This window comes from Felis catus, chromosome A2 (assembly GCF_018350175.1).
Source record: "Felis catus isolate Fca126 chromosome A2, F.catus_Fca126_mat1.0, whole genome shotgun sequence".
NCBI classification, from domain to species: domain Eukaryota; kingdom Metazoa; phylum Chordata; class Mammalia; order Carnivora; family Felidae; genus Felis; species Felis catus.
Genome location: NC_058369.1, coordinates 14,632,616 through 14,644,707, shown reverse-complemented (window position 1 = coordinate 14,644,707; position 12,092 = coordinate 14,632,616). Strand labels below are relative to the sequence as shown.

The following is a 12,092-nucleotide window of genomic DNA, read 5'->3' as shown; positions in this document are numbered from 1 at the left end:
AGCCACCCACGCGCCCCCAAAGTTCGTAGTCCTTGACAAGTTATTTGCATTATTTAAATTTGCATTGTTTAAAATTTTCCATGGAGGGGCACCTGAGTGGCTCAGGCAGTTGAGTGTCCGACTTCAGCTCAGGTCGCAATCTTGAGTTTGAGTTCAAGCCCCACGTCAGGCTCACTGCTGCCAGCACAGAGCCTGCTTCAGGTCCTCTGTCCCCTCTGTCTCTGTCCCTTCCTCACTTGTGCTCTCTCTCTCTCTCTCAAAAATAAATAAACATTAAAAAAAAAAAAAACACATGGGGCGCCTGGGTGGCTCAGTCGGTTAAGCGTCCAACTTCGGCTCAGGTCATGATCTCGCGGTCCATGAGTTCGAGCCCCGCATCGGGCTCTGTGCTGACAGCTCAGAGCCTGCCTGTTTCGGGTTCTGTGTCTCCCTCTCTCTCTGACCCTCCCCCGTTCATGCTCTGTCTCTCTCTGTCTCAAAAATAAATAAACGTTAAAAAAAAAAACACATGTAAAGGAAATGTTTTGAATATTTGTGTATTGCTCCATTTGAATTTTACAAAATGGAAGTCATAGGAAATGCTTTTGTAGTGTCACTTCGTAAGAGCAATTTTCAACAGAACTGGCAGGGTCAATATGAAAGATCTTTACTTCCCTGAACAGGATGACTCTTCTCTCTCTCACACTCTCTTCTGTTGTTTCCCTTTCAGAAAGCATGCCCTGAATTGCCATCGGATGAAGCCTGCTCTCTTCAGTGTGCTCTGTGAGATCAAGGAAAAGACAGGTAGGCCATTGAGAAGACTTTTGTGTGTGTGTGTGTGTGTGTGTGTGGATCCAGGACCATGACAATCATGCACCCTCTGATCTGGTCCTGACGCGGCCTGACGCATGTCGTGGGCCGTCTTGCCTGTCACGTCTCTCTCTGGCAGTAGACGGTCCAGATGCGTCCTTTCTGTCTCGTCAGTGCCCTGCTTTCTGATGTATCCGTGTATCGCATGGATTAATTTTGCAGTTTGTAACTGGAGAAATACTGTTGCCAATGAGTAACAAGCAGCTGCTTTGTTCTTAAGGAAGACCTAAGAGGCACTGTGGCATTCCATTGTTTTGGAAAAGGAAAAGGAAAAGGTGAGGGGCACCTGGGTGGCCCAGTCTGTTAAACACCCAACTCTTGATTTCAGCTCAGGCCACGATCTCACGGTTTGTGGGTTTGAGCCCTTGGTCGGGCTCTGTGCTGACGGTCTATCCGTCTCCCGTTCTATCTGCCCCTCCCCTACTCACTCTTCTCAAAATAAAAAAAGTTTTTTAAAGAAAAGATGATAGATTTAGAAAAGTAGAATACTAATGAGATTACTTGTTTTTGTTTTTTAATGTTTATTATTTTTTGAGAGAGAGACAGAGACAGAGAGCAAGCAGGGGAGGGACAGAGAGAGAGGGAGACACAGAGTTGGACGCAGGCTCCAGGCTCTGAGCTGTCAGCCCAGAGCCCAACGCGGGGCTTGAACTCACAGACTGTGAGACCATGACCTGAGCTGAAGTCAGCTGCCCAACTGCCTGAGCCACCCAGGCGCCCCTGATTTTAGTTGTTTTAAGTATTCAAAGTAATCCCCATGGAAGTCTTCTGCCACTGCCAATCCTTTTGTTAAAAAAAAAAAAGAGACATTTTATTTTGAATTAATTTTAGATTTGCGGAAAAGTTGAAAAATGGCAAGAGAGTTCTCCTATACCCTTCTCCCAGCCTCCTCTAACGTCAACACCTTGAGGACCGTAGCGCAGTGATCAAAACCAGGACATTAACCTTGGTACAGTGTTCTTGCACTGACCAACAGACTGTATTCGGATTTCCCCAGTCTTTGCCCTGATGCCTTTTCTCTGATCCACCCTCCCACATTGCATTTAGTCGTCATTCTGTCTCCTTAGTCTCCTTTGATCTGTGATGGTTCCTCAGTCTTTATCATCTACAACCTTCACACTCTGGTTGAGAACTGCTCAGTCATTTGGTGGGACTGACATTGGTGGGGAACCCTATTAGTTCAAAGAAATACTTCATGGGGCACCTGGGTGGTTCAATCGGTTAGGCATCCGACTTCAGCTCAGGTCATGATCTCGCGGTTCATGAGTTCAAGCCCTGCATCAGGCTCTGTGCTGACAGCTCAGAGCCTGGAACCCGCCTCGGATTCTGTGTCTCCCTCTCTCTTTGCCCCTCCCCTGCTCATGCTCTGTCTCTGTCTCTCTCTCTCTCTAATATAATTAAACATTAAAAAAAATTAGGGGCACCTGGGTGACTTAGTTGGTTAAGCGTCCAACTTCAGCTGATGTCATGATCTCACGGTTCGTGAGTTCGAGCCTCGCATCAGGCTTTGTGCTGACAGCTCAGAGCCTGGACCTTGCTTCAGATTCTGTGTGTCCCTCTCACTCTGACCCACCCTACTGTGCTCTCTCTCTCTGTCTCTCAAAAATGAATAAACGTTAAAAAAAAAAAATTTGAATAGGGATGCCTGGGTGGCTCAGTCGGTTAAGCATCTGACTTCCTTCATGATCTCACAGTTCGTGGGTTTGAGCCCTGCGTCAGGCTCTGTGCTGACAGCTCAGAGCCTGGAGCCTGCTTCGGGTTCTGTGTTTCCCTCTCTCTCTGCCCCTTACGGGCCCATACTCTGTCTGTCTCTCCTTCAAAAATAAATGGACATTAAAATTTTTTTAATTAAACAAAACAAAACAAAGAAATATTTCATGATGGATCTTCATGGTATTGCTACCAACCCAGGTAACAGTCAACGGTTTCTCTGTTGTCTTTACCACCACTTTCCTTTTTCATAAAAGCCAGCCTGTGCTATGTTTCATCCCTGATTCCTTTACCTTTGAGTGCACTTTGTAACCCAGAAGCTGTAATTCTGCTTGGCTTACAAAGCCCTTGTACTTGGAGTGGCCTCCATTTGTTCTCATAGGTTGCTTGTGTGTGTTTAACTTTTTATTTTGAAATAATCACAGATTTACAGAAATGTTCCAAGAACAGTGCAAATATATTTTTCTTCCTGCACTGTTGCGGAATAAGTGGCTGCCATGATGCCCTGTGACCCCTGCACACTTACCTGAGTGTGTTCCCAATGAATAAGACGTTCTCCTGTTTCCTCCCGGGACATCCCTTAGAGTCAGGGAATGACATTGATAACGCCACTAGCATAGAATCCTCAGACCTTATTTAAGCTTTTCAGTTGTCCCAATAATGTCCTTTATTGGGCCAGGATCTCATGTTACATAGCATGTCACTTTGGTCTTTTTCCATTTGTAACAAGCCTGTTATTCCTTGGCTTTCATGACCTTGACCGTCTAGAAGATCACAGGCAGACCCCTCCATTTGGGTTGATCTGATGTTTCCTCACAATAAGATTTCTGCTCCCGGTATCCTGAGTACTTTTACTTATTGTTTTTTAGGTCTTATTTTTGAGACAGCACAAGTGGGGGAGGGGGAGAGAGAGGGGGACAGAGGATCCCAAGCAGGCTCTGCACTGACAGCAGCAAGTCCAGCGTGAGGCTTAAACTCATGAACTGTGAGATCATGACCTGAGCCGAAGTCAGAGACTTAACCGACCGAGCCACCCAGGCGCCCCGGTACTTTTACATATTCAATCAGTTGTTCCTTGCCCCCCATGTATACCCAATCCTCCTCCCAAACATGGACCCCTTTTCACCCCTCAGTCCCCACCATAAAAACAATTTTTAAAAGTAATTCCATCAACCGTGATGTCAGCAAGCTTTAGTTCTTGATGATGTTTATTCTGTCTGTGGGGTGCTGGAACTGAACAGGAAACCAGTTCTTGGGAGGTGTGCAGTCCGGGCACATCTTTTTTGCTCCGTCTGATTCTGTACGTGTGGACATGAGGGCAGCTGTCCGTCACCTTCAAACTCTGCAGTTTCAAGAGAGAAAGAAAGGACTGATACCTACTGCCACCAGGACAAGCTGAGGTGTCCGTTTTAAACCATGCTATCACCTGTCCCATCCTTCCAATCTGCAGAGGTCATGCTTGGGGCTTTTGACTTACCCTAGGCTGAGTCCCAAGGAGGCCATGGGGCTCAGAGCGTAAGCCACACACATCAGATCTGGGCATTCTTCAGAAAATCAGGCTTCCTTTCCACCAACTGGCTCAAACATTGGGGTGCATAATGCATCTTGGGACATGGTTGCACGTGAATGGGGCAGCCCTGCTCAACCTGGGAAAGTGCAAGCTATCTGCAGTTGCCACCAGCCGGGCTCCACATGGTCTGGCTGAATTGTCAAGTTCAGTGTGGCCAAATCTCTCTTCTCATGATTAGGAAGTGCAGCCATGGGATCGCTGTGCGTCCAACATGTGAGTGGCAGGAAAGTAAACAAGATCTCAGTTCTGCTTCAGCTTCTCCCAACCTTGTGACAGGAACGACCCAGTATTAGCCCAAAGAAAACTGTTCAGTGTCCTGATGTCGCACACTGGCACCAGTGGGTCACCACGTTATTGGTGATCCTGAGAGCCAGGCCTTCTGGGACTCCTCCTGCAGGGACAGAGCATGACTGTTTCTTGGTTTAACCCACATTCCTCACATTCCCCTCTGGCTGAAGTCTGCAAGAGGCCTTTAGGGTAAAGACAAAAACTGTGCGGAGCATTTGTTTATTTACTTATTTTTTATTAATATATTTTTAATGTTTATTCTTGAGAGAGAGGGAGAAAGAACATGAGCAGGAGAGGGTCAGAGAGAGAGGGAGACACAGAATCTGAAGCAGGCTCCAGGCCCTGAGCTGCCAGCACAGAGCCTGACACGGGGCTCGAACTCACGACCTGTGAGATCATGACCTGAGCGGAACTCAGACGCTTGACTGACTGAGCCACCCAGGCGCCACTTGTGCAGAGCGTTTAAAGCCCAGTAGGCATTGATGGAGTATGGGTTGCAGTCAGTCAGCTCTGAGCTTCCTGGCATTATCTCCTGAACCTTCTAGCAGCTCAGGGCAGATGCTGACTCTCCTCTTGTTTTATGGATGATCAGAGTGAACCTCTGGAGAGAACAGGTCGCACCCCAGTAACCCACAGCCGGGCTGTGTGCCACCCTTCCACACCCTGTCCTGGCTCAGAAAGGGAACCCGTCCTGTGCCTCACAGCCTGCACCCACCAGTTCCAAGTGCCGTCTGTGCGTCGCTGGTCTCACTGCGTCCATGATGGCTCTGGGGCTTTGCCATCTGTCTCCTCCAGTGAGCGCAGGGCCTAGGATGCGCTGCGTTCTAGGACTGTCCTTAGGTTTTTGTTGAATGGAGAACTGTTCCTGGTGACTGATACCTATGAATTGAAATCCTTTTCATCCTGTTCCTTTTATGAGGTTCGGGAAGATTGAGGGCCTGGGGCCTGACTTCGTATCATCCTGAAGAGAAAGCCATCCTCTGTGTAAACCCTGTGTTGGCAGACATTCCTGGAAGCACTGCCTCACTTCCTCACTGCCTCCCACTGTCTCCTCTGGCCTGTGGGAGGGACGCTGGCACATCTTCCAGGTCAGGGGTGTCTGGGTGTCCCTCCCTGCAGAGGCCTCTGAACACCAGCAACACCCTAGGAGTGTACCCTCCTTCCCGAATCCTTCCCTTGAGACAGCCGTTGTTCTTGGTGTCGAGAGGAGCTGTCCTAAGAGAACAAAATAAACCGTATTTAGAGAATTTTGAATTCAGCTGAGAGGACCAAATACTAGCCCAGTCCCTTTCCTGAAACCCTTGGGGCTAGATGCTTTACAGCATTCAGAGTTGTTTGGATTTTAGGCACTGTTGTGTTGATGACTTCTGGGGCAGAGCCTGCATTCCAAAGGTGACATTTAGCACCAGACAGGAACATTCTTACACCCTGGTTGGGTCAGGCTTTGCCTCCAAGTGAACTCGAGTGCCAACTTCTATAAAAGCATTTGGACCTTGGATGGCGGATGGGCGGGCAACTTAGACCCCGTGTGCATAGGAAGTGCCCTGAAAATCCACCTGGAATGCTGGGCGGTTCACTCAGAGAGGCCTGTTTTATCTTCTCAGTGCTGTCACTGTGCCCTGTGCTGGTCTCAAGCGCGTGTCTATACCTTGGTCGGTTCTTACTGTCTGCTGAGGAATGAGAAGTCCCAGAGACCCGGCTCGGCCAGACTTGCTTTGGGCCAAGGAACCCTCTCTGGGCTGCGAGAGCACACACAGCTGCCTTTCAGAGCAGTAAATGGAAATAACACATAACATAAGGGAACTCGCTGTTATTTCCTGACCACTGTTCATTGGCCTGGCTAGGAGCTGTCAGGCTCAAGTAACCCAGCAGGTTTTATTTTGTTTATTGTTTTTTTTTTTTAATGTTTATTTATTTTTAAGAGAGAGCAAGTGGGGCAGGGGCAGAGAGATGGGGACAGAGGATCCAAAGCAGGCTCTGCGTTGACAGCAGCAAGCCCAACGCAGGGCTCGAACTCACAAATGAACTCGCGAACCGTGAGATCATGACCTGAGCCGAAGTTGGATACTCAACCGACTGAGCCGCCCAGGCGCCCCCAACCCAGGAGGTTTTTTTTTACCTTTGTTCCCCTTCCTCATCACCTAGTCAGGTCTGTTGCAATTGTGCAAATTCATGATCTGCAGGTCCAGCCTTATGGTTGGGTTTATCCCAACAATAATTATTCTTTGGGCCATTATCAATTACGCTCTAGTGTGACTTCATCTGGAACTCCAATCCCTTTTCTGATTGGCTGTACCCGAGGCTGAGTCTCATGTACGTTTCCTTACAGCTGTGCTAAGAGTGGATCTCCTAGAGCTGGGGAGTTACTTGGAGTGTCCTTTTCTGGTCCCCCAGTTTCAGGGTGACTTGTGAATCAAGCCTCTGATTTCTTTTTTGAATTTTTAAAGCTCATTTATTTATTTTGAGAGACAGAGATAGTGCAAGCAGGGGAAGGGCAGAGGGAGAGGGAGAGAGAGAATCCCAAGCCGGCTCTGCACGGTCAGCACAGAGCTGGATGTGGGGCTCGAACTCATGAACTGTGAGATCAAGACCTGAGCCGAAACCAAGAGTCAGATGCTTAACCCACTGAGCCACCCAGGCGCCCCACCTCTGATATTTTTTTTAAAGTAAGCTCTATGCCCAACATGGGGCTTAAACTCACAACTGCATGTTCTACCAACTGAGCCAGCCAGGCGCCCCTGGCCTCTGATTGTAATCAGCCTGTCTCTCGGGTGCTGCTATAGACCGGAGCTGTGGTCCTTCCCATGCACCAGCCTCTTACAGCAGGGAGCTATATATGTTTGAATTAATTCAAATTAAATATAATTAAAGAAGGAATTCCTCAGCCATACTGGCCACATTTCAAGTGCTCAGTAGCCACATGTGGCTGGTGGCTCTCATTAGACAGCATAAGTCTAAAATAGTGGAAAGTTCTATTGGACAGATAGGTGACTAGTATATACAAATATATAAATATACACATCAAGTGTTATGAAAAAAAAAAAAAAAACAGTGTCCATGATGACAATGTGGACGAACCTTGGAAACTTTATGCTCAGTGAGAGAAGCCAGACACAAAGACCATATATTGTATGATTCCATGTATATGAAATATGCAGAATAGGCAGAAAGAGATTAGCAGCTGCCAGGAGCTAAGGGGCAGGGGAGCAGGGAATGACTGCTAATGAGGGCAGAGTTTCTTTTTGAAGTGATGAAGATGTTAGGTAGTGGTGATGGCTACACAACATTATGAATGTACTGAAAAGCACTAAATTATTCACTTATTTTATTTTTTTAAGTAGGCTTTATGCCCAGTTGAGAATCCAATGCGGGGCTTGAACTCACAACTCTGAGATCAAGACCTGAACTGAGATCAAGAGTCAGATGCTTAACTGACGGAACCACCTGGGCGTCCCAGACTTGTTCACTTTATTTATTTATTTTTGTTAAAGTTTATTTATTTATTTTGAGAGACAGAGACAGAGAGAGAGAGAGCGATCAGGGGAGGGGCTGAGAGAAAGGAGATAAAGAATCCCAAGCAGGATCTGCACTGTCAACGCAAATGCGGGGCTCGAACTCACGAACCGTGAGATCATGACCTGAGCTGAAACCACGAGTCAGATGCTTAACTGACTGAGCCACCCAGGCGCCCCAAATTGCTCACTTTAATTGGGTGGGTGCAGTTGGTTAAGCATCCAACTTCGGCTCAGGTCATGATCTCACAGGTCCCGCTCTGGGCTCTGTGCTGACAGTGTAGCGCCTGGAGCCTGCTTAGGATTCTGTGTCTCCCTCCCCTCTCTGCCCCTCCCTTGCTCATTCTCTCTCTCTCTCTCTCTCTCTCTCTCTCTCTCTCTCTCTCTCTCTCTCAAAATAAATAAATATTAATTTTTTTTTATGGGTGGATGGTATGTCACATGAATTCCATCTCTGTAAAGCTGTTATAAAAACAGCTTGGGGCACCTGTTTGGCTCAGTCAGTGGAATATGTAACTCTTGATCTCGGGGTTGTAGGTTTGAGCCCCACAGTGGGTGTGGAAATTATTTGAAAATAATAAAAATCTTTAAAAAACAAACAACCAGCTCAGGAACTAAAGCGTTTTGATTGCTGGTGCACCTACAATAAAGAATGAGCCAGGAGCTTTAAAACCTTATGTAAAGACACAGATTCTTGTGAAACAGCGCTTACTTACAGAATCTCTTACCCTGTTCAGGTGTTTTCTTAGGGCGTGGCCATTGACTAAAATGATCTTGTGGTTTTGTTTCTGGTTTGTTTCCTGTTCCCGACTTGGAACGCCAGCCCCTAAAACACAGGCGTGCCCACAGTGCAGCCCAGTCCTGTCAGGGTCTTGGCTCAGAGTAGCTATCAGTAGACGTGGTGATGGCATGAGAACGGCCAATCTTTTTTGACAGAAAATACTCCTTTATAAATACTTAGAACTTGCTTAACATCAGTTCCTGGGATAATTCCCTTTAGGGTAATTAGGGCATTGGCTGGTCTGAAAACCTGATTCCAGCCTGGAAAATTGGGTAGGACTTGGTTGATGTGCGGCTGGTCACCTCCCTATACAGGACACGGCAAAATAAAGGTCACAGCGTGGGTGACGGTAGCCCAGCTTTGGAATTTTCTAGGCCTTTCCCAATGGCTCACATTGTTCAGTTAGGGTTGGAGCATTTCTTTGGATGGGAAATGAGATCATTGGGGTGCCTTGGTAGCTCAGTCGGTTGAGCATCCGACTCTTGATTTTGGCTCAGATCATGATCTCCTAGTTTGTGACATCGAGCCTCGCATAGGGTTCTGTGCTCACAGTACTGAGATGGCTTGGGATTCTCTTTCTCCCTCTCTCTCTGCCCCTCCCCCTCTCATGTTTCTTCTCTCTTTCTCGCTCTTTCTCAAAATAAACTTAAAAAAATAATAAAATGATAAAAAGATGAAATTGTTTAATGTAGACAGAAATCATCAGTAAGTGTTTTTTTAGCTGTTGCTGTTAAATGTTCTCAAAGCCTTGTCATTATAGGAGAGCATGGACCAATTTTCTACACCTTTTACCTGGCCGTGTTGTATATTACAGCATTTTGCTGTCTTTTCCTTTTGCCTGTTGCAACGAAGACATGCAACGAAGACAAACCTAAATAAGCTGCATATCATTTTTACTTCATATAGTAGTTTATTACAGAACTGCAGAGTTTTAATAAATGCATAAATATAGTGAAATGAAAATTAATTTGCATATTTGGTTGAGGTTTAAGCACTTAGGTTGCGATGCATTTTTAAAAAAATTTTTAACGTTTATTTATTTTTGAGACAGAGAGAGACAGAGCATGAGCAGGGGAGGGGCAGAGAGAGAGGGAGACACAGAACCCGAAGCAGGCTCCAGGCTCTGAGCTGTCAGCACAGAGCCTGACGCGGGGCTCGAACTCACGGACTGTGAGATCATGACCACAGCCAAAGTCAGATGCCCAACCGACTGAGCCACCCAGGTGCCCTGGTTGTGATGTATGTTAATTAAAGATTCATTAGAAATGGTGGGAATTTGCATAACGTACTTCCTCAATTTGGTAACTATCTAGTGTGCGTGGCAGTCATGATTTCAGATGAGTGTTTGTTAAAGGGATATTCTCCATAAGATCCTATAAGACTGAGAAAGTTCAGGGACTTACAACATGGATTTATCTCGAGTGCTGCTTAAATGAGCTGCCCTAGGATACATTGCCTGACAAGTAAATGCAGGCAGGTCTCAACACCAACAGGCTGTGCTTGAAAGTGTCCTCACTTAGAGTGAAGAACTCAGGGCCATTATCCCCAGGAAATAAGAATATAAAAGGGCCCTTGGTAGAGTAGTGTGAGGGGCAAACTGTGCCAGATGGTTAGAATGCCATTGTTCAATGAAGAACCAACCTGGAGTTTGGTTTGGGGTGGGATGGAGGATGAAAAGGGCATTGTTGGTGAGTCCCTGGGCCACTGCAGGGACACAGGGACATCCTTCAGCCTTTGAATTGGTCACATCTCCCATCCTTACCTTGACTATCTGTCCCTCCCAGACTCCTGGTCTCATCCTCTCCACCGGCACCTGAGGACAGAGCTGAGGAGAGGCCTCCTTGCCCGTGTCTGACTTGAAGGAGTGCTTCTAAGGGGTCCCCAGTAAGTCCAAGTGTGCTTTGTGGTCTGACGAGATGCTTGTTAGCAGCTTAAGGAGGGTTCTTTCTATTCATGGTTTGCTAAGGTTACTTTTTTTTAAAGATTTTATTTTGGGGATGCCTGGGTGACTCAATTGGTTGAATGTCTGACTCTTGATTTCAGCTCAGGTCATGATCCCAGGGTCATGGGATCGAGCCCCATGTCGGGCTCTGCGCTGGGCATGGAGCCTGCTTGGGGTTCTCTCTCCCTCTCTCCCTCTCCCTACCTCTCTCTCTCTCTCTCTCTCTCTCTCTCCCTCTCTCCTTCTCCTCTACCTCTCTCTCTCTCTCTCTCTCTCTCTCTCTCTCTCTCTCTCTCTCTTCTTCTGCTCCTCTACCCCACTCTCTCTCTCTCTCAAAAAAAAAAAAAAAAGAAATAATAACAATAATAATAATAAAGGGTTTATTTTTAAGCAATCTCTCCACCCAATGTGGGGTGAGATCAAGAGTCACATGCTCCGCCAGCTGAGCCAAAACGAGGCCACCCCAGTTTGCCAAGGGTTTTTATCATTAGTAAGTATTGTTTTAGTTGATTTTTTTTTCTTTTTGTATCTTTTGAGTTATTTTCCTCCTTTAGGTTGCTGTGATGATTTACATTGGTAGATTTTCATTTACACGGATTATTGACACAGACACAGTTTGAAAGCACCCAGATGCAGAGGTCAAGCTTCTTGGCTCTGATTCGTATATTTATGCATGTACATGTACATGGATGCTGCTGGCTTCAGATTGCTGGTCATTTAGTCAGACATCTGGCTGTCTGTACATGAATGAGGCTGGGTCGTGACTTCCTTATGAGCTCCTGTCTTGAGGTCTCCATACAGTGAGTGTGGCTTCTCCTGGGTCTCTTCTCTGAAGCAGTTTGTTGAAGGAAAGGGGGTCTGTCTTCCTGGAGAGCCTGGTAGCCATAAAATGGCCTGGTAGCCTGGGGGGAGAGATTTCTTCGCACAAGTTCCTATTTTTGGAACGTGATTCTGTGAAGCCGGGCATGTTCCAAGGAGCAGACAGGACAGTGATGGCCTTTAGTGAGCTGGGTAGTTTCACACAATGATAATAGAGGCAGACGTACAGCTTCAGGGCTGTGGCCTCTACACCTCGACCGGGTGGGCCTCTACCTGCCTGATGGCACACCTTCCCTTCCTTGCTGGGAAGGGGTCTGAGAGGGCAGGCAAAGCTTGGTGTTCCTGGCCAGGCTGGAGCTGAGTGGGTGAGGGGAGCAAGCAGCAACGGAGAAGGTCAGGAGCTTCTCAGGGCCGGATTCGGAAGGGTGTGGGGGGCTCGGGTTCTCTAAGAAGAGTCAGGCCACCTCCTGCTCTCGCCCGCTCGCCTTCCTTCAGTGTGTGGGTGTGTTCTCAAGATTCTGGGGCTCAAGACCATAACCCTGACGTCCCAACACCAGGCTTGGGCTTTCTTTCATCAAAAGGCTCCTCAGAAAGCCGTTCGATTGCCGCCTCTCTCTCGGC

General features: G+C 47.2%; 1 protein-coding gene across 3 annotated transcripts in view; it reads left to right on the top strand.

Moving 5' to 3' along the window:
- PBX4 (PBX homeobox 4) overlaps positions 1-12,092 on the top strand; it is a 44,255-nt gene that overhangs the window by 18,834 nt on the left and 13,329 nt on the right. For all 3 annotated transcript variants that reach the window (XM_045048935.1, XM_003982174.5, XM_023247888.2), the window contains one exon: positions 710-783. In XM_045048935.1, coding sequence (XP_044904870.1) covers positions 735-783 — 49 coding nt within the window. In that variant the 5' untranslated portion in view covers positions 710-734. The remainder of the gene's footprint in view (positions 1-709; positions 784-12,092) is intronic.